This window comes from Bos grunniens, chromosome 3, assembly GCF_055505025.1.
Source record: "Bos grunniens cultivar Pamir isolate PY7600 chromosome 3, Bosgru_T2T1.0, whole genome shotgun sequence".
NCBI classification, from domain to species: domain Eukaryota; kingdom Metazoa; phylum Chordata; class Mammalia; order Artiodactyla; family Bovidae; genus Bos; species Bos grunniens.
Window position 1 is genome coordinate 54279238 of NC_141167.1, and position 27142 is coordinate 54306379.

Sequence of the window (27142 nt, forward strand, 5' to 3'; positions counted from 1 at the left end):
ACCTGATCTTTTCATTGTTGTTGTTCAGTTGCTCAGTCATGTCTGACTCTTTGCAACTCCACGGACTGCAGCATGCCAGGCTTTCCTGTCCTTCACTGTCTCACAGAGTTTGCTCTAACTCATGTCCCTTGAATCAGTATGCCATCCAACCATCTTATCATTTGTCTCCCCCTTCTCCTCCCACCTTCAATCTTTCCCAGCATCAGGGTCTTTTCCAATGAACCAGTTCTTCCCATTAGGTGGTCAAAGTATTGGAGCTTCAGCTTCAGCATCAGTCCTTCCAATGAATATTTAGGGTTGATTTCCTTTAGGATTGACTGCTATGATCTCTTTGCTGTTCAAGGGAGTCTCAACAATCTTCAACACCAAAATTTAAAAGCATCAATTCTTTGGCTTTCAGAGAAGTATTAGAGGAACTTTTATCTACAGATTCCCATCACTGCCCAGAAATCCCAGTCTTGCAGGAGGTTCCCTCTATTTGGTACTCAAACTGAGAGGAGGGTCTTCCCAAAACTTCAGATTGAAGATCCACTAACAGGGAAAACATCTTTACCATTGTCCCAGAACACAGTATGCTTAGCCTTCCAGTACCTCTGAAGCCAATGTATCTTCTTCTCAATTAAATTTAAGGGGACAACATTTCCAAAGACCGTTCTACATCTAAAGCTAGTGACGGTGAGTGATCCTGGGGGGTTCTATTTCAGCTCACACCTTTGTTATCTATGGGAAGGATATTTTTAAATCTGAAAAGTAATTTAGAAATTCGAATTATGGGGAAAAGAAAGCCATACTACCCCTTTTACAAAATGTCCTGATTTTGCTGTCTTTTTTGAGTATTAAGATCATTGTAGTTGTTTTATGTGTTAAATTGTCCAGTGAAAGATGCAAAGTGTGTACATATGGTTATATTTACCTCCCTATTTTGTATGTCAAGCCTTAAACTATTATTAAAGGTACCATTTTCAGCAAACCAAGCAACCAGTAGTAAAAGAAAATGAAAGCTATTCAGTCATTATCTGAGCAGATAATGACATCCTGTCTATTGCCTTCTATGATCTATTAGTACTGTTTCCAAGAGCAACAACACGTCAAGAAATTCCATCCCTTGATGACACAGTAACATTTCTGTTAAAAACATTTTATTAGGAAAACCAATCTTTTCTTCCTTATGAGCAGGAGTTGTTTATTTTTTAAACAAAGACTGTTCATTCTCCCATTGATGAAGCTAGTTTTCTAATAATCTTGTTCCATTTTCAAATATTAATGTGTGACATCTCTGTTGACTGGGTTGTTTAAGACCCTTTCATGTTGTAGTTTATTAAAACAACTAAAATAACAGTTTCTAATTAAATAAGTAGGACACAGGAACTGAAGCAGCTAACTATTCAGTGAGCCTCTGTGTTCAGGTCATGTTGCTCATTTCCAAGGAACCACTTTAAAGTCTAAGGGGAGGGCATCATCTAAATACTTATCCCCACTTCCACTAGTCAGTGGTGAATCATTTCCATGTTGTGGAAGTAACAAAAGCTAATTAAAGTTGGCATTGCCTTTAACAAAGCTGTCAGTAGCAGCCACCTTGACCTTCACGAGCTGGAGAGACACCCCTTTATTCCACTTTCCATTCTTCCATTTCTGCAGCCACTCAGTGACCCATCTCATCATCAATCACTCACTGTTTCTGTTTTCTCAGAATGTAGAAGGGACAGCACACCCCTCCGGGTCCTCCCCTGTAGAGCACTTTAATAGAAGATCATGTATACAAAACCTCTGGGATTGTGTCTGCTTGCAACTTGGAGTCAGTAGCCTGTGTTAGAAATGGGAGCTGTGACTTCTCTTCATCTCACTCACTTTCTGCATGACCTTGGCCAAGCTATGTAACTTCTCCACAGCTCATTTTCCTCTTTTCTAAAGTGACAGAGTAGAATTCTGTGAAATATTAAATTCTAAAATGTCTATGATCCTATCAGAGAGAAGTATACATTTTATTCCTGAGCTCTTTACTGCCTCCCAACACTAAAGTGCAAACTGGTCTTCCAGCTGGACCCTGAGACACCAAGTAGTTTGGCCCTAAGATACACCTTACAAAATTTTTATTTGAAAAATGCTTAAAGAACAAAGATAGGAAAATTACATCTTCTATTTAAAAATCATATATATAATTAAAGTTTCCATATCACCCCTACAGGCACTTTAACACTCGTGTTGCCAAGGGTATCACCAAGAATTGAGGAGTACATATTTATTCAACTATATGCGGCAGCTCTACGGTTCCTTTCCAAAATGATTTGATGGGTCAACCTTCTTCATTTTGAAAATCTTTATTGTACTTCAGTTTTTTTTTAATTACAGACACAATAAACTATCGTGTTCCTGTTTAGTATTTAGTTGATTTGATGGTGGGCTAGTAGTCAATTCTGTGAACAGCAGGGGTAATGATGAGAAGAGAAGAAGAAATGAGGAAAGACTGTGTGGGGACATACCTTGGTTCTTTTTCTAAAAGAAAATATGGAAGTAGCATCTCTAGGAGAGGTCTATATCTGAGAAGTGTGTGAGATGCTTGACACTTTTTTTTAAGAAATTCATCTTCATTTAACATTACTCATTGCATGTTCTGAACAAGAGTTATTTTGCAAGGACAAGTTTACAGTGAAGCAGAGTGGTTGGTTTCTTCACAGGTCCGTAGCATTTCATGGGCAGCACTGAATTCTGTCTTTCTGGCTAGTTAGGTAATATAGATTGCCCAGCAGGAAAGGCTTGTTAGATGAGGATGATAACTCAAGTGTGCTTCAGGAGCCCCATTATGAAAATTGCTGGCCTAAGTGTAAGCCTTGGTCATTAATGGATAAGTAATTCAGTATAACCTGTAGTACCTGGGGGTAGAAACTCTGTATTAACAGATTAAGTTAACCTGATTTTTCCCACTTGCAGGGACTAAGGTGATCCAAGGGCTGGAAGAAAAGCTCATCAGGTTCTCAGGAAGTGAGCAAACTCAGCCCTTCTTTTTCTGGAACCCTTTGCTCTACTCCCACTGAATTTTGCTCCTGTTCCTTCCTCCTCAGTCACTGTTGCACACCCCTCAACCACTGCTCCTCCTGGACAACCCTTATTCACCCTCATAGTCTGGGCTCACAAACTAGTTCCTTGTGAAGAATCCTACCTCATCACCTCCTCCACTACTAGTCAGAATTAGTAGCTTTTTCCTTTTGGTCTCTGAACCTTGCTGTTGTCAAGTTAATCTCCTCTACAAGATCACTGTCTTCTTAAGGGTAGAGACAGTGTCTAGATATCTGTTATCAAACCAAACTTGGGTCTGCTGCCCCCAGTGCAGTAAAGCCAATCTACCAACACTGGTTTGTGGTGAAGGAAAGTGCCATGTTATTTGCAAGGTGATAAACAAGGAGTTCAGGACAGGTAGTGCTCAAAAAGTCAAACTCCTCTATGGGTTTCAGCCAAGCATTTTTAAAGTCCAGATGAGGGAGGGGCATCCCAGCATATGTGATCAACTCATCCCCAGTTCTCTGATTGGTTGATGGTGAGGTAACTGGGTGATGTTACAGTGGTTAACATTATCAATCCTTAGGCAACAGTAGGTCTGGGGGCTACATGCTCACAATCATCAAGTAGTTAATTTCTTCCATTTGGTGGTGATTTTAGCATCTGTAAAACAACTCAGGAAATGTGCATCAGATACTAATATTTAGGTACTTCAGAGAGAAGCCAGAGCAGAGGATAAGGAGGAAGGGTCTGTCTTGGGAAGGCCCTGTAGGATCCTGCCCAGTTACAGCTACATTTTCCATCTGCAGACCAGACAGTGCCTGGCAGATGGGAAGAGTTAAAAATATTGGAGAATTTAATATAATCACAAGGACAATATGGAAACCTCATGGGAGAGAGTTTACTTTAGAAACATGCACAGACAACCTCCATCCATCAGGTAACATTTGTTTTCCTAATCTTAGGTTCAAGTGACCTTGATCCTTCGATGATGTTGGACACTGGAGAGCTCATTGATACGGGATCTGATTATGAAGATCAGGTAATTAAAATCTAAAAATATTTGTCTATTTAAATGTTTTTAATTTTGGTCTTTATAAGTGTTTCATGAAAATTAGAATTACAAATCATTCTGTGAAATGATTACACATAACTAATAATCTGTTCCATGATAAATCATACAGCTTTTATTCATTAACTTTGGCCCTCTAACCCTCTTTTATCCACAGATTCAAAGTGGCAATTAATTAAGGGAAGATCTGTGGTCAGAAGTCATATGAGCTAGAAGTAAGGCTACGCGAGGTTCTCTTGCCCAAGAATTTGTCTGTATGTCATTCTTCCCAATGATAAGCCCAGTATTTACTAACCACTGCCTACAGACTCGGGGCCCTGCTTTCTTTTTCTAACCTTTAAAAGGGACTGCTGACCAAGGACAACACAGCCAAGAAGTCACATATATTTTCTATTTGGATAAGAAATTTATCTGGGTCATTTTTTTCTCAGCACAAGAACTCTTCTTCCTGCCCTGTTTTAATGATCCAAAATAGTTGGCAAATGATCTGACTCTCTAATTAGGCCTTATTTTTTAAAAATCATCTTGTCTGAAACTTCATCCACCTCTCACCAATGCTCTTCTGCAGTGGCTGAAAGCCAAGTGGGCATGTTCTCCTGGATTTTCCCCCCATTTTCAACTAATACATGTCACAAATTAATGAAATAGATCTGACCAGTGTCCAAATGTAATGGCTGTTTCTCTGTTTCACATACGTATTCAGAAACTATTTTCACAGGCTTTAAGTTTCTTCCCTTACATCACAAAGCAAGGAGACGATATTGACAAGTATTTAAAATATCTTTTAGCGTTTATTAAGCACTTCATACATACTAAACATTGGGCTAAATTCCTTAACTTGATTATCTCGCTAATTCCCCACAACATCTCTAGGAAATAGGAATTACTATCTTTATTTCATAGATAAGAGAATTAAGACTCCAAGAGTAATTTGCATGCAGTTACACAAATAGTTTCACAGTGGAGCTTGTGAACTCAGGGCAGTTTCCCTAAACCTGCACTCTGCCACCCGCCATCCTCAGTCTCCAAAGACAGGCCATTCAGTGATGAATTTTTGGAGCCTTTTAAGTTGCTAACTCTTAAGATCTCAGCAGAGGCAAATGCCAAACAACCACTATAAAAAGTGAGCTCACCATCTAAAGTTATACACCGCACCAAGAAATGAACCATAGCATGAAATCCAGCTGATTAAACAAATGAAGGGTTCACACCCCAAGGACTAGACAGAACAGAAAAATCTGAAAGAAATCTTAATCAAGGAATATTTAAAATGTCCAAAGAGCTAAAGGGAAGATTAGAAGTCTTGAAACAAGTATGGGAAAGAATGGAAAGCAAGAGGCAAGAAGGAATAGTGAGGAAGAAATAGAAATTCTAGGCACAAAAAAATATTGTCATTGCAATAAAAATTCAATGAACAGGTTGTAGACTAGACACAGCTAAAAAGAGACAATGCTAGAGCTGAGGAAATTTCCTTAGAATAAAACAAAGAGCTAAAAGAGAGTTCTGCTTGTCAAAGAAAGAACTTGGGAGACACTGAGGATGGAATGATTGGGTCAACATGTTCTAAAAGGAGTTCCAGAAGGAGGATAGAGTGGAGGGAGTAGAGCTTCGTGTTAACAGACAATGGTTGAGAATTGTACAGAGATGAGAAAAGACAAGTCCCCAGATTGAAGGAGCACATTGTATCCTGAACAGGAAAAAAAGAATAACCCTCACTATTCTTTTTTCATTTAGCAAATATCCATAGAGCACCTACTATGTGCCAGGTACTATTTCAGCACATCTAATCGTATAAAACAGACAAGGAGCGTCCATCCAGGTGGGAAAGATAGTATACAAGAAACATGTTAGTAAATTAGTAAATATCCTAGATTGATATGTGCTATGAGAAGGAAAAAAAAAATAGAACAAGGTAGGAAGGTCAGGAATGCTGGAGTAGGGACAGATTACAGTATTAACTAGGATAGTCAATATTAACTAGGATGGTCTCATTAAACAGGTGAGATTTGAGCAAAGACTTGGCATATAATGTAAAACATAGAGAACACAAAATACTAAGGACAAAAATAAAATAGTAAAAGTGAAAAGGCATTACCTAATAGCAGTTTGAGGGGGAGGGGCAACAGATACAATAAATTGGGTGCTTGCCTTTTCTGAGTACCTCCAATAAGTCAGATGCTATGTTTTATGGTTTACATACATCATTGCTAATCTTTCCAATAACTTAAGAAGGTAGCTCTGTTAAACTAAAACTCAGAGAGCTTAACTGACTTCCCAAGACCACACAACTAACGAGCAGTAGAGTCAGGAATCAAACTATGATCAGTCTGGCACCAAAAGCTAGTTTATGCTTTCACATTCCAAATAAAGCCATTATCAAAGTCACTGACAATCCATTGCCAATTCCAGTTAATGCTTTTTCATTATCTTTCTTGACCTTTGCTGCCTTTGATCCACTCCTGTGACAGTAGTGCAAAAGCAGCCACAACTCTACTTAAACAAAAGTGTGGCTGTGTTCCAGTAAAACTTTATTTATGGTCACTGAAATTTGAATTCCACATATTTTCTTGTGATTTATTTTGACTATTTGAAAATGTAAAACCCATTCTTAACCAAGACACTGTTTACAGTCAGCAGAGTGGATTTAGCCTGTGGCCATAGGTTGCTGTGGAGAAGGAAATGGCAACCCACTCAAGTATTCTTGCCTGGAAAATCCTGTGGACGGAGGAGCCTGGTGGGCTGCTGTCCATAGGGTCACACAGAGTTGGTCATGATTTAAGCGACTTAGCATGCATGCATGCATTGGAGAAGGAAATGGCAACCCACTCAAGTATTCTTGCCTGGAGAATCCCAGGGACGGGGAAGCTTGGAGGGCTGCTGTCTATGGGGTCACGCAGAGTCTGACACTACTGAAGCGACTTAGCAGCAGCAGCATTGCTGACCATGACTATAAACCATCTCCACTTCTTGATACTGTCCTACTAGCTTCTAACATTTCTATAGTATTTAATACTATTCTAAATGCTTCACATTTATTACATTTTATCCTGAGACAGTTACATGAGATTGATATCATTATCCCAATTTCACTCATAAGGAAACTGTAGCCCAGAGGAATTCAGAAGTTTACTTAAAGTCACACACCTGGCAAGAGGTAAAGACAGAATTCCAACACAGCTGTCCAACTGCAGAGCCAGGATCAGGAAAGATAGGTGAGGCTCTGCTATAGTAACAAATAAAACTCAAGGGACTTCGCTGGTGATCCAATGGTTGAGACTCCATGCTTCCACAGCAAGGGGCATGGGCTCAGCCTCTGGTCAGGGAACTAAGATTCAGCATGCCATAAATTTTTTTTTTTTTTTTTGTAAAAAGGAAAGAATAGCAAACTAATGGAGCTTACCTTCTTAAAACAAAAACAAAAACCATCAAAATTTGAGTGTTTTCCTTCCAGAGAGACATCCGAAGGGACCACGGATTAGAAGGGGGTGGAAACCTGCTCTTAATTGCGTATTTCTTCCTCCCACGATCATGAGACATCCCCTGTCACTGACTCTGCCTATGTCTAAGGAAGCTGAAAAACGGAGCTTACTTAAGTGTTTAGTGAGTGCCAAGCCAGCCTGGACTGCAAAGCTCTTGCCCCCACTGTTCTCTCTCTCACACTCCTCTCACTTCTTGGTCCACTCTTTCTTGGTTTTCTTGTGAACACTGCTCTGTTGGTGCATTACTTCAACGTGAGCATCTCTGGTATCCTGGCAAAGAGAACCTTGGCTCCTCACTGCACACGTTATCCTTTGAGCAGCTTGACCACAGGCATGATTTCAGCTTCATTCAGAGTCCCCTGGTGAGCTTCCAACGCCTACGTCTGCCTGCTAAACAGCACTGGTTGGATTTCCCACGTGCATCTCACACTCAGAACGTCCAAAACTGAACTCACTGTCTTCCCCCACAAAATCTGTTCTTCCTTCTGTTTCCCCTATTTCTGTGAATGGTACCACCACCCTCCCAGCTGCCCAAGCCAGAGACAAGGGCGTCTTCCTAGTCTCCTTCCTTTTTCTCCCTCCCTACATCAGGGTGATCAGAAAGCTGGTCAGCCGGTGTGTTTTCCTGTGCAGACATCACTCCTTCCCTCTCCAGTTCCTCTGCCACTGCCCTGGTTCACACCCTCACCCTTCTTCCCCAGGACCGCTGAGACAGTGTCCGAACCAGTCTCCCTTCCCTAGGCTCCTCACCCACGAAAATCATCTTGCTTAAAAGCCAAGTCAGTCAGCATATCTCACTGCTTAAAACTCTTCATGGCTCTTCATTGATGTCAGAATTAAATCAGAACTCTTATCAGTATACATGGGAACTTTCAAATTAGCCTGACCATCACCTCCTTCCCCAAACTCATCCCTTGCCAATCACCAAAACACACTGCATGTGCCAGCCACACCAAGCCATTTGCAGTGCCCCTAAGTGGGGGCTGTGCTTTGTGAGGTCTCTTTCTTCTATGTGCAAGCTTCTGCAGCCCATCACCCCCGTGCTGGCTAACCTCTACTCATGGTCCATCAGGACCACACTCCTCCTTGAGGAAGCCCTTCTCCTTCCATGTCAGGTTCACCTTCTTGGGGGACCCACGAGCCCCTGTGTTCTAATATCCTTTTGCATTGTGTTCTGCTCTCCTGTCACTCAACCAATACACAATAGTGCTCAAAAAATGTCCATTTTTTGAAAAGTCAAAAAAATGATTTCTAGTTTTTCTACTTCAAGTGTTGAAAGGAAAAAAAAAAAAAAGCCTAGGCTTTAGTATCCTGTGAAATTATCCTCCAAAAATGAAAGAGAAATAAAAACTATCTCAGACAGAATTTGAGGCAATTTGTTACCAGTAGATCTGCCTTGCAAGAAATGCTAAAAAGAAGTTCTTTAGAGAGAAAGAAAATAATATAGGTCAGAAATTCAGATCTACATAAAGAAAGGAAAAGTATCAGAGAATGAATAAGTGAAAGTAAAATAAAAACTTATTTTTCTTATTCTTAATTGATCTAACAGATAATGACATGTTAAAAACAATAATAGCCACAGTGTATTTTATTATGTATGTTTGTGTATTAGTGAAATGATGACAACAAAGGATGGAAGGGAGGAATGAGGAATATTTTGTTATTATAAGGTACTTGTACTGTCTGCTTATTTGAAAGTGGATTTGGATTAGTTTAAATGGCTATTGCAAATTCTAGAGCAACCACCTTTTTAAAAAAAAGTTTAAAAAGAAACATAATTTATATGTTAAGGAAGGAGAGAAAATGGAATCATATAAAATACTTAACTAAAGATACAAAGGCAGAAAAAGTTTGGAGATTAAAAGAAGAAGCAAAGAACATGGGCAATAAATAGAAAATAGTAACAAATGCTAGATGATAATCCAGCTATATCAGCAGACACTTTAAATATCAGTGATCTAAATACTCCAATTAAAAGACAGAGATTTTCAAAATCGATCAAAAAAAGACCCAACCACATGCTGTCTTCGTCATTATTGTTCAGTCACTAAGTCATGTCTGACTCTACTACATCCCCACAGACTGTAGCCCGCCAGGTTCCTCTGTCCATGGAATTTTCCAGGCAAGCGTACTGGAGTGGGTTGCCATTTCCTTCTCCAGGGGATATTCCCAACCAAAGGACCAAACCCGCGTCTCCTTTATTGCAGGCAGATTCTAAATTTACCGCTGAGCCACAGGGAAGCCCACATGCTATCTGCAAGAAACTTATCTTAAATATAAAGGTGCATATAGATTAACAAAAAGGAATAGAGAAAGATGTATATTGTTAGCACTAAATAAAAGAAAGCAAAAATAGCTATATTAATTTCAGACAGGGCAAATTTCAAAGCAAGAAAAGTTATCAGGGATAAAGAAGAGTGGTACATGATGATAATGGGGTCAATACTCCAAGAAGATGTAACCAATTCATAGTGTATATGCTGCTAACAACAGAGTGTTTCTAGACTCATCATTTGCCCAAGCCTTTGGTCCCATTCTTTCCATCTGCTCTAGAACTTTGCTCCATTAACTGGTACTGCTTTGTCTTTCTAAAAGCTCTCATCTTCAGAGTATCTTTTTTATCTATCTACCAACCCACCCCTCACCCCCACTTCGAAGAAAGAAGGCCATTAACATTGCCAAATGTCATAGAAAGGCCACATAGGATACTGTCTTTCCTCTACCCTTTCCTTCAGCACTAAATCTGGCAAAAGAGAAGTCAGCTCCCCTGCTTCTACGCTCTCACCTCCCATTCTGTCCTATAAGCCAGCTTCTGCCTATTTGTTCCCCTAAGAGAGCTTTAGAAGTCATCTCATTACTGCCAAGTCAGGAGAACATTTCCTAGTTCCTACAATGTCTGGGGCTCAAGACACTAGCTTGCATTTCTGCTTTCTCAAAACACTTGGGTGCCTTGGTTTAATACCACCTCTGTGGCCATTATTTCTTTACCTCCTTCTCCCAGCATGGTTTTTCTTACTCTGCCCTCCCTTTAAAATAGTATGTTCACCCAGTTCCTTTTTTCATTGTTTGTTTAATGCCAGCTTTCAAGGAAGGAAGAATATGTTTAACACTGTTACATAGTCATTCTGTTTAAAAACCATCCAGATGACTTAAAGGCTGTGTCAGGAGTGGGAGGGTCCCTCTTCTCACACCACACAACTGCTTCAGCTAAGCCCATGACTTCACCTTTTTTAATTTACTTATTCATTCAACTCATATAGAGAATATTTGATGTGCCAGACTCTTATGTGAGTTACTGAAAATATACAGTGAGCAAAAGAAGATACCGTTCCTACTCTCATTGCTCTTACAGGTAAAAATAGATAATAGAATAATCACATAAGTAGAAAATCAAAACTATGCTAAGTGTTTGGGAGAAGTACATAGTGCCATGTGTGTGATCAGTGGGATTTATCCCAGGGATGCAAGAATTTTTCAGTATCCACAAACCAATCAGTGTGACACACCACATCAACAAGTTGAAAAATGAAAATTATATGATCATCTCAATAGATGCAGGAAAAGCTTTTGACAAAATTCAACAGCCATTTATGATAAAAAAAAAAAACCTCTTCAGAAAGTGGGCACAGAGGGAAACTACCTCAACATAATAAAGGTCATATATGACAAACCTACAGTTAACATCATACTGAACTGTGAAAAGCTGAAAACATTTCCTCTAAGATCAGGAACACGACAAGAATGTCCACTCTTATCACTTTTATTCAATATAGTTTTGGAAGTCCTAAACATAGCAGTCAGAGACAAAAAGAGAAGTAAATGGAATCCAAACTGAAAAAGAAGTAAAACTTTTATTGTTTGCAGATGACATGATACTATACATAGAATATCCTCAAGATGCTACCAGAACACTAGGAGAGCTCATCAATGAATTGCTCAAGCTGCAGAATACAAAACTAATACAAAGAAATCTTTTGCATTTCTATACACTAACAATGAAAGATCAGAAAGAGTAATTAAGGAAACAATCCCATTTACCATCACATCAAAAAGAATAAAATACCTAGGAAAAAAACTACCTAAGGAGGCGAAAGACTTAGAAAATGATAAGACACTGATGAAGGAAATAAAAGATGACACAAACAGATGGAGAGATATATCATGTTCTTGGTTGGAAGAATCAATATTGTCAAAATGATTATACTACACAAGGCAATCTACAGATTCAGTGCAATCCCTATCAAATTACCACTGGCATTTTTCACAGAACTAAAATTAAAAAATCTTAAAATTGTATGGAGACACAAATTGACCCCAAAAAGCCAAGGCAATCTTGAGAAAGAAAAACTGAGCTGGAAGAATCAGCTCCCTGACTTTGGACTATACTACAAATCTACAGTCATCAAAACAGTATGGTACTGGCACAAAAAACAGGAATATAGGTCAATCAGATCAGATCAGATCAGTCGCTCAGTCGTGTCCGACTCTTTGCGACCCCATGAAGCGCAGCACGCCAGGCCTCCCTGTCCATCACCAACTCCCGGAGTTCACCCAGACTCACGTCCATCAAGTCAGTGATGCCATCCAGCCATATCATCCTCTGTAGTCCCCTTCTCCTCCTGCCTCCAATCCCTCCCAGCATCAGAGTCTTTTCCAATGAGTCAACTCTTCGCATGAGGTGGCCAAAGTACTGGAGTTTCAGCTTGAGCATCATTCCTTCCAAAGAAATCCCAGGGCTGATCTCTTTCAGAATGGATTGGTTGGATCTCCTTGCAGTCCAAGGGACTCTCAAGAGTCTTCTCCAACACTACAGTTCAAAAGCATCAATTCTTCGGCACTCAGCCTTCTTCACAGTCCAACTCTCACATCCATACATGACCACTGGAAAAATCATAGCCTTGACTAGACGGATCTTTGTTGGCAAAGGAATGTCTCTGCTTTTGAATATGCTATCTAGGTTGGTCATAACTTTCCTTCCAAGGAGTAAGCGTCTTTTAATTTCATGGCTGCAGTCACCATCTGTAGTGATTTTGGAGTCCAGAAAAATAAAGTCTGACACGGTTTCCACTGTTTCCCCATCTATTTCCCATGAAGTGGTGGGACTGGATGCCGTGATCTTCATTTTCTGAATGTTGAGCTTTAAGCCAACTTTTTCACTCTCCACTTTCACTTTCATCAAGAGGCTTTTGAGTTCCTCTTCACTTTCTGCCATAAGGGTGGTGTTATCTGCGTATCTGAGGTTATTGGTATTTCTCCCTGCAATTTTGATTCCAGTTTGTGTTTCTTCCAGTCCAGCATTTCTCATGATGTACTCTGCATATAAGTTAAATAAGCAGGGTGACAATATACAGCCTTGATGAACTCCTTTTCTTATTTGGAACCAGTCTGTTGTTCCATGTCCAGTTCTAACTGTTGCTTCCTGACCTGCATACAGATTGCTCAAGAGGCAGATCAGGTGGCCTGGTATTCCCATCTCGAAGAATTTTCCACAGTTTATTGTGATCCACACAGTCAAAGGCTTTGGCATAGTCAATAAAGCAGAAGTAGATGTTTTTCTGGAACTCTCTTGCTTTTTCCATGATCCAGCGGATGTTGGCAATTTGATCTCTGGTTCCTCTGCCTTTTCTAAAACTAGCTTGAACATCAGGAAGTTCACGGTTCACATATTGCTGAAGCCTGGCTTGGAGAATTTTGAGCATTACTTTACTAGCGTGTGAGATGAGTGCAATTGTGCGGTAGTTTGAGCATTCTTTGGCATTGCCTTTCTTTGGGATTGGAATGAAAACTGACTTTTCCAGTCCTGTGGCCACTGCTGAGTTTTCCAAATTTGCTGGCATATTGAGTGCAGCACTTTCACAGCATCATCTTTCAGGATTTGAAATAGCTCAACTGGAATTCCATCACCTCCTAGCTTTGTTCGTAGTGATGCTTTCTAAGGCCCACTTGACTTCACATTCCAGGATGTCTGGCTCTAGGTCAGTGATCACACCATTGTGATTATCTGGGTCATGAAGATCTTTTTTGTGTAGTTCTTCTGTGCATTCTTGCCATCTCTTCTTAATATCTTCTGCTTCTGTTAGGTCCATAACATTTCTGTCCTTTATCGAGCTCATCTTTGCATGAAATGTTCCTTTGGTATCTCTGATTTTCTTGAAGAGATCCCTATTCTTTCCCATTCTGTTGTTTTCCTCTATTTCTTTGCATTGATTGCTGAGGAAGGCTTTCTTATCTCTTCTTGCTATTCTTTGGAACTCTGCATTCAGATATTTATATCTTTCTTAAAAATCCCAGAAATATTCCCCACACACCTATGGTCAATTAATGTCTGACATGGAAGGCAAGACCATGCAATGGAGAAAAGACAGTCTCTACAATAAATTTTACTAGGAAAACTGGAAGGCTATATGTTAAAAAGAATTAAATTTGAACATTTTTAATACCATACACAAAAATAAACTCAAACTGGATTAAAGATATAAATGTAAGATCAGAGACTATAAAACTCTTAGAGAAATACATAAGCAGAACACTCTTTGACATAAGTCACAGCAATATCTCTTTCAATTTGTCTCCTACTGACAAAGTTTCATATAGTCAAAACTGTGGTTTTTCCAGTGCCCATGTATGGATGTGAGAGTTGGACCATAAAGAAGGCTGAGTGCCAAAGAACTGATGCTTTTTAACTGTGGTGTTGGAGAAGACTCTTGGGAGTCCCTTGGACTGCAAGGAGGTTGAAACAGTCAATCCTAAAGGAAATCAATCCAGAATATTCATTGGAGGAACTTATGCTGAGGCTGAAGCTCTAATACTCTGGGCACCTAATGCGAAGGGCCGACTCATTTGAAAACATCCTGATGCTGGGAATGATTGAAAGCAGGATGAGAAGGGGATCACAGAGGACAAGATGTTTGGTTAATATCACCAATTCAATGGACATGAGTTTGAGTAAGCTCTGGGAGATGGTGAAGGACAGGGAAGCTTGGCGTGCTGCAGTCCATGGGGTTGAAAAGAGTCAGACACGGCTGAGGGGCTGAACAACAAAGAGTAATGGAAATAGAAACAAACTAAAAAAATGGAACCTAATTAAACTCAAAAACTTTTGCACAGCAAAATAAACCATTAAAAAAAAAAAACTGAGAAGACAACCCACAGAATGGGAGAAAATATTTGAAAATGATGTAAGCAACAATGGGTTAATCTCCAAAACTTACAAATAGCTCATGTGGCTCAATATCAAAAACACAAACAACCCAGTCAAAAAATGGACTAAAGTCCTAAATAGACATTTTTCCAAAGGAGGCTGGCCAAGAGGCACATGAAATGATTCTCAACATCACTAGTTATTAGAGAAATGCAAGTCAAAACTATGAGATAGCACCTCACACAAATCAGAATGGCCATCATCAAAAATTCTACAAACAATAAATGCTGGAGAGGGGGTCCAGCCCCAGCAGGATCCAGGGATACCCTCAGGAAGGACGGTGTCGGCGATAGAGATAACACGGGTCTTATAATGAACTGGAACCTGATGGCCTGGGGTCAAACGATAAGAGAATAAAGGAGAAAGAATAAAGAGAAAAAAGGAGGCTGATATTCCTTGGTTTACACAGAAAGCCAATAAAGCCCCTGGCACGGGACTTGCTCTGTTCACGGAGGCCACAGGCGCCCTCTCGGTGGGGTGAAGACGCAGGACACCCTCTCCCCTGGGTGAAGACGCAGGACGCCTTCCTGATTGGGTCTTAGAAGCCTGGGCAAAAAAGTGAACTCAGAGAGCCTCTGTGTTCCAAGGAATCTGCCTGAGAAAAAAGAGAGAGAGAGAAAGAAAGACAGACAAGAGAGAGAGAGAAAGAAAGACACAGAGACCAGAGCTCTGGTGAGGTGGGATCCACAGCTTTATTTTCAAAAGGAACTTTTATCCTCTGAGTTATACGTTTCTCAAAGTAAAAAATACAGAGTCAGCTCAACATTCCATCAATTTTACCTTTATCAAAACCAGGACATTTTCTGCACACCTTTTCATAAACAAAGGTCTTATGTTATGTCTGGCCCTGTGGCCTGTTAACATTTCATGACTCTTTTCTGATAAAGGTTGATCAGCCAGAAAACTTGTTTTCCCTTAAAGTGTTTTTTCTTTATTTCTCCCAGCCTCAGAAAGTACTAAATAAAGTTACATTCTCACAGAGCAAAGGTGCAGTGGGTCACAACAAAGAAAGAACTTATTAGCTCAAAGGTCTGATGTGGTTAATACCAAGGCTACTACTTGTTTTTCTTACATTCCAACTACATTAACTAACGCACTCCCAGTTGCACAATGGATAAGGGATATGGGAACTTGGCAGCAAGCATTGGCCCAATAATGAAGCCCTTCACCAGTACTATCTATTCTAATAATTTTTCATCCCTCAAAGGGCTCTACACTCATTAGAACTTTTAGAATGTTTAGGCTTCCCGTGCCTTTCATGGATGAGGAGTTGTGAGCAATTATGTGCGTTAGTTGCAAGGGTATGGATAAACCTGCCAAGCAAGCTAAAATGCTAACAGAGGGGTTAGAATTGAAATACTTTCAAGCCCAGGAGATTTATTAATTAGAACCCTAAATTGATTTTGTTCAGAGAAAGGTGGCCAGGGATAGCCCCCTACTAATGTCAAAAGAGTTGGTGAAAAGCATAATATAGTAAACAGTAGACAGACAGATTTTGGTTTTGGGGTAGGTGCTCGAGCAGGTCCAAGGAATCCCTCGAGTCCTGATCTGCTTTTGCCTGTCAGGTCCTCTCTGCATGACCTTTGTCATGGGTGGGACTTCCCGTGGTGGCTCCCGGCAAGATACTACCTCACACAAATCAGAATGGCCATCATCAAAAATTCTACAAACAATAAATGCTGGAGAGGGTGTGGAGAAAAGGGAACCCTTCTATACTGTTGGTGGGAATGTAAATTGGTACAGCCACTATGGAGAACAATATGGAGATTCCTTAAGAACTAAAAACAGAGCTCCTTATGATCCAGCCGTCCCACTCCTAGACATTTATCTGGAATAAAACACCATCCAGAAGAATACATGCACCCCAGTGTTCATTGCAGTTCTATTTACAATATCCAAGACACAGAAGCAACTTAAATGTTCATTGACAGATGAATGGATAAGGAAGTTGTGGTACATATATACAATGAGTATTACTCAGTCATAAAAAAAATGAAGTAATGCCATTTTCAGAAACGTGAATGGACCTGGAGATTATCATACTAAGTGAAGTAAGTCAGAGAAAGACAAATATAATATGATATCACTTATATGCTGAATCTAAAAAAAAAAGATACATTTGAAATTATTTACAAAACAGAAACAGACTCACACACAGAGAATAAACTTGGGGGAAGGGTTGGGAGAGGGGTGGATTGGGAGTTTAGGATTGACATGTACAAACTACACTTGAAATAGATAACCAAGGACTTCCCTGGTGACACAATGGAGAGGAATCCACCTGCCAGTGCAGGCGATGTGGGATCAATCCCTGCTCTGGGAAAATTCCACATGCCACAGAGCATGCACCACAACTACTGCAACTGTGCTCTAGAGCCTGTGATGAAGCCTGCATGCTTACAGCCCATGCTATGCAACAAGAGACCAGGACAATGAGAGCCCACGCATCGCGACAAAGAGTAGACCTGCTTACTGCAACTAGAGAAAGCCTGTATGCAACAATGAAGACCCAGTGTAACCAAATAAATAAATAATTTTAAATAATTAAATAGATAACCAGCAAGGACCCTACTGTATAACACAGGAAACTCTGCTCAATGCTCTGTAACAACCTAAATGGGAAAAGAATTTTAAGATGTATAAATATATATGTATAATGGAATCACTTTGCTGTACACCTGAAACAAATACAACATTGGTAATCAACTATACTTCAGTATAAAATAAACTTATAATATTAAGTAAATGGTGTAGCATGTAGATGTGGTCAGTAAGGTGAGGAGAAGCTTAGCAATGCTTGAGTTAAGATCTGAAAGATGAGCTAAGAGGTCCCAGGTATGTGTGAGAAAGTGAAAGAACTGGAAAGTTTGAGGAGTACAGGGGAATAGCCTGTATAAGCAGAAAGAAGCATGGCATCTGGAAGGCCAGTGTGACTAGATCGTAAAGGGGAAGTGGGTGTGAGATGAGCCTGCAGAGTGGGACTTTGTAGAGCACATGCTGGGCTGTGCTAAGTCGTTTCAGTCATGTCCGACTCTTTGCAATCCCGTGGACCATAGCCCACCAGCCTCCTCTGTCTATGGAATTCTCCAGGCAAGAATACTGGAGTGGGTTGTCATTTCCTTCTCCAGGGGATTGAACCGACCCAGTAATTGAACCTACATCTCTTATGTCTCCTGCCCTGGCAGCAGATTCTTTACCACTAGAGCGAGTAGGTGTTTTGATTTTATCCTAAGAGCAATTGAAGGAAGCACTAAAGAGTTGTTTTGTTTTGTCTGGGGTAGAGAAGGGCATGTTAACATTTTATGTGTTTTTTAAAAAAAGATTGTTCTCACTGCGATGTGAAGAACACTTTGGAGGAAGGCAAGAATGGATCTAGGAAGTCTAAGGGAATGCTCAGTGATCCAGACAAGAGATCACGAATGGTCCCTTACAGTGGGATACTGGAGGAGGTGGACAGAAAGCGATGAATCTAAGAAGCATTTGTCAGGTAAAATCAACAGGATTTCAGGTTGGGATGGATATGAGAGCCAAGGGGGAATGAGCTGTTGAAGATGATGCCTGCATTTTTAACTAGTACAGCTGGGTGGTGACTTTCACTGAGAAAAAACACTAAGAAAACACCAGTTCTATAAGGAAAGAGCATGAGTGTAATTTTAGTTAGATATGCTAAGTTTAAGTGCTTTGATGTACCCAAGTAGAGAATTCAAGTGAAGAATTAAAAACACAGGTATGGTGCTTAGAGGGAAAATCTGGGCTGGGCATATAAATTTGTGAGCTTCTGAATATAGGTAGAGCTTGAAACTAAGTGGAGATGAGATACTTAGAGAAAAAGAACAGAATTGAGAAGAGAAGAGGATCTAGAGCTGAGCAATGAGTAAATTGAAAGGCTGAGTAGGGGAAGTGAAGTGAAAGTCATTCAGTTGTGTTGGATTCTCTGAGACCCCAAAGACTGTAGCCTGCCAGGCTCCTCTGTCCATGGGATTCTCCAGGTAGGGCAAGAAGAGGCAGCAAAAAAGATGTGAAAAAAGTTGTTAATGAGACAGGAGCAAAATCAGCAGAATGTGGTCCTCTAAAAGCCAAAGAGAACAGTATTTCAAAGAGCAGAGAGTGTTAAATATTGATTCGAAGATTAAGAAAAGGGAGGATGGAAAATGGCCATTGTATATAGAAACCTGGAAGACACTGTTGGCCTTCCAAAGAGCTACTGGGGGAGGCTGTCTTGTTTGTTTGTAATAGAAGACACTTGAACGTGTTTAAAAACTCGGAGAATGGATCCACTCATTCATGAGCTGGAGAATAGACAAGAGAGGGGGAGCCTCCTCTGAATGCGGGCGGAACTAAAGCACAGGGTTTTAGAGCACAGATGGAGTGGAACTTGCCTGGTGGTCCCGTGGTTAAGACTCTGCACTCTCACCGCAGGTGGACCAGGTCAGTTCCTGGTGGGGGAACTAGATCCCACATGCTGCAGCTGAGAGTTCGAGTGCTGCAATGAAGTGCAACCATAAATAAATACATAAAAAATAAAATTTACAAAGAAAAAAAAAGCACAGGTGGAGAGACTGGTGTTAGAAGAGGGACCACATGCATGAATATCGATCAGATAGGAGTGTGGGTTTGAATGTTAAATGGTAGGACGTTGATGAGGCAAAACCATCTGTTAAGAGTCCACGATCTGAAGCAAGTAGAAGACTGAAATATTGTGTAATCCCTCAAAGAATGAATTAAGGAAACCTAACAAGATTGGACTCATATAGCATCTGACAGCCCATTAGACATTAGTGCCTGGAACTTTGTTTTGACCAAGTGATCCTCTTAACTTTCTCCATTTATTTAGCAAATGTTAGTTGGGTGTCCCAGAAGTGCCAGACACTCTTCTTGGCCCTAAAGATACAGAGGAAACTGTGGAACTCCCACAAGGCACAGGAATTGTCCATAGTTCACTTCATGCAATAATAGAGTTTTACCAAATTTATTGACACTAACAGATCAGAGCATTAGCAGTGTAAGAGATGGTGGACCAAGAATAGAAAGGGAAGTGGACAGATGACAGGGGGCAAAGCCCAGAAGAAGTGGAAGTACATTTGTCTTCTTTAAAAATATAACTCTATGTCACAAATTCAAACCAGCTCTTTATTAAAAAGAATAGTTGATCCTAGCAATCCTACAAGGATCATTTCAAATCCTGCTTCTTCTTCCTTCTCTAATAATTAGAGTAAACATTCATTTCTTGCCTATCCCACTGAACACCCAAAGCACTTGAGGTTTATATCCTGTCTTACACTTGATAAGTAATTTTGTATTTCACTATGCGCTGACTCACATTACTCCCTGCATGTCTCCTACATGCATCCATTATGAGAAAGAGCATGACTGTGGAGCCAGACAGACCTAGTTCAAATTCAGGAGCATACCTATGGGTGAGTTTCTTCATCTGTAAAAATGGGCATAATACCCCGAGGCTATTTGGATTAAAGAGATGATCTGTGTAAAAGCACCTGACACAGTAGGCCATGTGGGTCCCTGTCTTGTACTTCTTTTGTGTCTACTGTACTGCGGCAGGGACAGTGTCAAGACCAAAATAGACTTATGGACTAAAGTCACAATGCCACATTCCCTGGTCAGAACAAACAACAGACTTTAATGTGTGTGTGAATTTCAAAAAGAACTTCCATAGTTATATTCAGCTTCTAGATTAAGAAATATTGTACTAAGTCAAAACCTGTTAGGTTGTATGGGTAAAACTGTTTTAAAGTAGTGCCCTTTCTACAGATGAACCTCCTTCCAAAGCAGATACAGAGACACAGATGTAGAGAACAATCATGTGGACCCAAGGGGAAAAGGGAGAATGGGGTGAACTGGGCGATCGGGACTGACATGAACACCTACTGTGTGCTGTTGTGCTCAGTCACTTCAGTTGGGTCACCCTCCAGGCTCTTCTGTCCATGGGATTCTCCAGGCAAGAATGCTGGAGTGGGTTGCCATGCCCTCCTCCAGGGGATCTTCCCCACCCAGAAAGTGAACCCACATCTCTTATGCCTCCTGCATTTCAGGCGGGTTCTTTACCGCTAGTTCTACCTGGGAAGCCTGAAAACCTACTGTATAGCACAGGGAACTCTACTCAGTGCTCTGTGGTGAACTAAATGAGAAGGAAATCCAAAAAAGGAGGGAATATAAGTGTACGTACAGCTGATTCACTCTGCTGTACAGCAGAAATTAACACAACATTGTAAGGCAACTATACTCCAATTAAAAAAAAAATTTTAATAAAATAGTGCCATTCCCAAAGCAGTTTACTTTGGCAGCACAGCAGTGGTCATAATTTGATGATTTATCAAGTTGTAACTACAACCCTGAGCCCTGTTCTCATGGGAAAGTCAAGTTTTTGTGACAAGTCCTACAAGAACTGATTGAAGGTGGGAGTCTGGAATGGCAAGGTTTACCTCTCTGCTCTGCAGCAAGCACCTGTACTTGACAATGAATACTATTGGTGGCCTATTGGAAGGGTGAAAGCAGGGGTTTTGGAGAGGGAAAAGGAACAAGGTCATAAAGATGTGTCTAGCTTTCCCCATGGAGAAGGAAATGGCAACCCACTCCAGTACTCTTGTCTAGAGAATCCCGTGGTCAGAGGGCTGCACAGAGTCGGACACCACTGAAGCGACTTTGCATGCATGCATGCATTGGAGAAGGAAATGGCAACCTACTGCAGTATTCTTGCCTGGAGAATCCCAGGGAGAGAGAAGCCTGGTGGGCTGCTGTCTATGGGGTCGCACAGAGTCAGACACAACTGAAGCGACTTAGCAGTAGCAGCAACAGCAGCTTTCCCCAAAGACTAAATCAAAAATGTCTGCTTCAGGTTCAGACAGCCAGCCCTTCCTGACTGTCTCCATGGACCACAGACGGTCTGCAGCTAATTGATTCTGTAAGAAGAAAGACAAGTCCCATTTTCAAGCCTCTTCAATTGTATAAGGATGCATTTTCACCATTCTACATTGAAAAGTCGGGGATGTCCTTCATATTTTCGGTATAGATATTAAGCACTAAACAGAAGCATTGGGTCACTTAGGTTACCAATTCTGAAACAGGAGTTCAATATATTTCCACGCTCTGAGACATAAAAGTGAATGCCTCATCACAGGACTGAAGGAGAAATCTCTGCAGAAGGAAATAAGAACTGATAGAATCCCTTATTTCAAAGCAACAGGATCTATCCCAGGGGTAAAAACATATGAAGGATTGATCAGGAGAGACTGTTTTTCCCTTTTCAAAAGCCCTATTATTCTTATTAGACAGGTTTTTATAATTAATTTCATGTGCTCCTGTGACATCTTATTAACCGAAATTACCTCGAATGCCCTATCATTCTGAAGGCGAATAAAAATATTTGTGATAGCACAATAGTGCCTCTGCATGATAAAGGAAAGGAAATAGAATTCATGTGTGCTCCTCGTCTGACGTGCCTTGGAGCCTTAATGACAGGAAATTGTCACTAATGGGAAACCAAGTAACCTGGGAGTATAAGGTGTTTACAGAAGTAAGGGTGGGAACAGTGCCAAACCCTGAAAACCCGACCGAAGAGCAAACACAGGCCTACACAGACTTAAAGATCAGTGGCAAGAAAGGGGTGTGATGCGGTGATGAGGTTGCCCTTTGCTCCTTGGAGCTGGTTGCCAAGGAACGGAGTTACCATTGTCCACCTACTGATGAATTATGTTTTTTTCTGCGGGGTTTTGGGAATTTTTGTGTTAAATCCATTGTTTTGTTAGGAATGGTGATTGTGGCTAAGTAAGTAAAGGCCCCAAGCTTTGAGTCCCGGATGGGTTTGAGTTCTGGTTCTACCACTGAGTGGCTTTGGGATACTGACACATCCACTTACTTCTCTGAGCCTCAAGTTGCCAAATCTATAGAATGAAGAAAACAATGTGAAGATTAAAGAACTGATTTATGTCAAGCCATTCTATCAGATATGAAAGTGCTGAACCTGTAGTTATGCAAACATAAAGTCTTAACATGATGATTATTTACTGCAAGTTTCTTATACCCTCTTTTGAATGTAGATAGAAAATACTATATAGAACAACAGCTTTACTGTTCAGGAGTTTGGAAGGACCCTTCCCTTCAAAAATGCATGAAATAATAGCACAGATAGGAATAAAATAATAAAATAGTAAAAATTGACTTGGGATTCCAGTACCATCCTGAAAGCTTTCAGCAGACTTGCCTTACTTTTACCAGCTCTATTCCTGTTTCTGTCATAGCACTGGTCACATGTATTATGGCCACTTGTGTACATGTCTTTCTCCCCAGTAGATGATACCTAGGGACCTGGATAATGTCTACCTCACTATAATTCTTCAATTCTTGCATGATGCTTGACAAAGTGCATGCATGTGTGCACGCATGCTGTCACTTCAGTCGTGTCCGGCTCTTTTTGACTCTATAGACTACAGGCTCCCCTGTCCATGGACTTCTCTAGGCAAGAATACTAGAGTGGGTAGCCATGCGCTCCTCCAGGGGGTCTTCCGATCAAGGGATCGAATACATGTCTCCTGCATTGGCAGGCAGGTTCTTTACCACTAGTGCCGCTTGGGAAGCCCTGCTTGACAAAGTATAGGAGGGCAATTCCGAAATATTTTCTCCACGAACAGAATAAAGAAAATTCTCCAAGGGAAATATAATGAAGAAGTCTATCATTCTATAAACTATAAACAGAGAACAGGGATTAAAACAAATTTACATGCAATGATGAAATTCTTTAAAGCTATATGTTTTCAAAGGAAGATAGCCAGGATGCTGAGGTATCTAAAAACTATCAGATGAGAAGAGGTGGGAGGATCTGGAAACATCTAAGTGGAGAAGCACATCTTCCTGAGAGCATGGCCTGTCCACTCCATGGTGTGTGTGGTTTGTGGTCTGGTTAACAGCTATTTCCAATGCCTTGCACAGCACCTGACTCATGCTCAGTGAACAACTGTTTGGTGAAGAAATCCTGTCATCTATAAGGGACTGTATCATTAGACTTCTGTATTATCTATGTAAGAATCGTATCCTAGAGATGGAGATTACCAAGATGGAATTCAGATCTTTGTAGGAAGGAGTTTTCTAGCCATGGTTATCCACATGGATACCTCACTGATAATATTCAAACAAACTCTAGGTAGCCATTCTTCAGGGGTGCTAAAAAAAAAAAAAGTGATTTTTGTACTGGGTGGGAAAATGATATGCCTCCTAAGGTTTTTCCAGTGGTCATGTATGGATGTGAGAGCTGGACTATAAAGAAAGCTGAGTGCCAAAGAATTGATGCTTTTGAACTGTGGTGTTGGAGAAGACTCTTAAGAGTCCCTTGGACTGCAAGGAGATCCAACCAGTTCCATCCTAAAGGAGATCAGTCCTGAGTGTTCATTGGAAGAACTGATGTTGAAGCTGAAACTCCAGTACTTTGGCCACCTGATGCAAAGAGCTGACTCATTGGAAAAGACCCTGAGGCTGGAAAAGATTGAGGGCAGGAGGAGAAGGGACAACAGAGGATGGGATGGTTGGATGGCATCATCGACTCAATGGAGATGAGTTTGGGTAAACTCCGGAAGTTGGTGATGGACAGGGAGGCCTGGCATGCTGCAGTCCATGGGGTCTTAAAGAGTCGGACACAACTGAGCTACTGAACTGAACTAAAGGCCCTTTCCATCTCTGAGTCTGTTTGTTTAAGAAAAGGCCAAAGTGTGTGTGCGTATAACATCAACTCCCACCATCATTATCCTAGAAATATTTAAATATCATGCCCAATAGCCTGTTTCAGTAGCTAAAATCCTATCACTATGGAATCTAAAGGAAGAGTGATACTGTATCACTAGAAAGTCTCTCTCAATTTTTCATCATTAGCTTATATCATTTAATCTGATGTACCTAACTGCAGCTGAATAAAATTTCCATCGTCTTAGAACACTGTTAATTGTACAATCCTTCTCAGGCTTAATTTCAGATGAGGAAAATTGTATTATGAAATGTCAAAAATCACAGCAGTTTTCTTTTTCAATCCTATTAGAAGATGTAGAAATGGGCTTTCCTAATGGCTCAGATGGTAAGGAACCCAGCTGCAATGCAGGAGACCCAGGTTCGATCCCCGGGTTGGGAAGATCCCCTGGAGAAGGGAATAACAACCCACTCTGGTATTCTTTCCTGGAGAATCCCATGGACAGAGGAACCTGGTGGGCTATAGTCCATGGGGTCACAAAGAGTCGGACACGACTGAGTGACTAACACAACACAACAGAAACCTATTAACTCATTGTTAGCCATTGACCCTGAACCCAAATGAGCGAAGACTAAATGAGATAATATATACACAATACACTTAGAACAATAATAATACCTAAAATACATCCAGCACGATGGTAACTATTATTCAGTTATCTTAGCAACCCTACCTGTAGCCCCAAGTTGAGACAGAGATAGTAAGCAACTTTCCCCAAATGAGACAGCAGGAGAAGTGCTGAGTTCTAATACACTGCACCCTCACCAATGTCAGGACCTGCACTTCTAACCTCCACTCTCTCCTACTGAGGAGCTTGGTTTCTAGCCTTGCATTTATGAGAGATTTTTAGAGCAAGAACCTGGAGGAGGAATAATAATAGCTAAAATTTCTCGAGTGCTTTCTATGTTTCAAGCACTGTTCAGAGCACGTTACATGCATTAAGCCTTGCCACAGTCTTATGAGACTTTTTTTAAATTCCCATTTTACAGATATAGAACTAAGACCTGGAAAGGTTAAGTAGCAAGTCAAAGGTTCAAGACCCCAGGCAATCTGACATCACTGAGACTAAGTTTTAACCACCACACTGTGGTTCCACTGCAGGATAGCCCTTGAAGGGGACTTTGGAAAACAAGGAAACCGTGTCCAGTTCCAAGATCTAAAGGAAGGTAGAGTGTGGGGGTGATGAGGAACCAGAGACAGTGGCAGCCCATTTACCTATTGATGATTTTTCTAGAACTCCCCACGAAGTCAGGAGCAGGAATGGACCTAGAGAGGAACAGACAGGATGGACTTTCAAGAAGGCCACATGAGGCTAGGGGATGGGAATTTTGTTTGCTTGCCTTGTCTTGTCTTTGATTTAGAAGCTTGATGACTCATGAAAAACACTCTTGATTCTAAAAAGTGAACGTAACAACACTCCTTTTAAAATCACTTTGCTTTATAATTAATCTTGTCTAGAGGAAACCAGCAGAGAACGCAACCTAAAAAACTTGCAGTTTTTTACTGTATGTTCACAACCTTGAAGAAGATTCAGAGTTGACAGCTTTTTATTAAGTGTCAATTCTGTGCCAAGAGCTCTCATGATCTGGCTTAATCCTCACCACAGCCCTGGGAGGAAAGTATCATTATCCCCAAGGTCACACAACTAATAATGTCTTCACTCCTAGTTCTTCCCTTCCCAATAAGCTATGCTGCTACCCAGAATCTATAATAATAACCCCTGGAAAACTTCTTCTCACATATACACACACACACAAGCTAGCTTATATTTTAACCTAGTATTTGCCATCACAGGAGTTAGTGTCTTCACAGATTTAGAAAATGAGCAAGCCCTATAAACAGATGTCGAAGACTGTAAAAAATGTCAAGTCTGTGACTACTTCTCTTTCAGTGCATAAAATGCTTCCATTTCCTTGTTATTTTCTTAAATTTAGCACCTTTTTTCTTATTTAAAAAGGTAAAACTATAATACACACCAGGGAAAGTTTGGAAAATTACAATGAGTATAAAAAAGGAAATAAGCATTAATATTTTTAAATATTTCATTGATTACTAGATAGATATTTAATAAAGTTATAATCAAATTCTTTTCATTTAATAATATAGCCTTTCCCATGTTGACTCATTTTTGTAAAAAACATCTTTAATGACAATATAAAATAAATTTCTATGTGATTGTTTAATCTCTAAGTTGTGTCCAACTCTTTGCAACCCCATGGTCTGTAGCCACCAGGCTCCTCTGTCCATGAGATTTTCCAGCCAAGAATACTGGAGTGGGTTGCCATTTCCTTCTCCAAAGGATCTTCCCAACCCAAGGATCATACAACGTCTCCTGCATTGCAGGTGGGTTCTTTACCACTGAGCCACCAGGGAAGCTCCATAATTCTGTAAATGTACTATATTTATTTTCATCATTTCCCCCCTTACAGGTCACTTATTTTTCATCTTTTCAACTGTTATAAACACGCTGCCCTGACATCTCACATGGACTTTGCTCAAATACCGGGATTATTAGGCCAAAGAGTATTAAGGGTAGTATTGCAATATTTCCACTTCTTTTTATTTAGATATATTTCAGTGATAAAGCAAGGATTATTGATGAGACAAAAGGACTCTAAAGTGAAAGATATTTAGATAAGGCTGTTTAT

At 40.5% G+C, this 27142-nt stretch overlaps 1 protein-coding gene across 3 annotated transcripts in view; it reads left to right on the forward strand.

Annotated features, from left to right (window-relative positions):
• The window catches only part of AK5 (adenylate kinase 5), a 259382-nt gene that overhangs the window by 132864 nt on the left and 99376 nt on the right, over positions 1-27142 (forward strand). For 2 of the 3 annotated variants that reach the window (XM_086390681.1, XM_086390682.1), the window contains exon 8: positions 3960-4036. In XM_086390681.1, coding sequence (XP_086246807.1) covers positions 3960-4036 — 77 coding nt within the window. Of the gene's footprint in view, positions 1-3959; positions 4037-4223; positions 4738-27142 lie in introns of those variants that run through there. The other variant, XM_086390683.1, reaches the window with a different exon arrangement.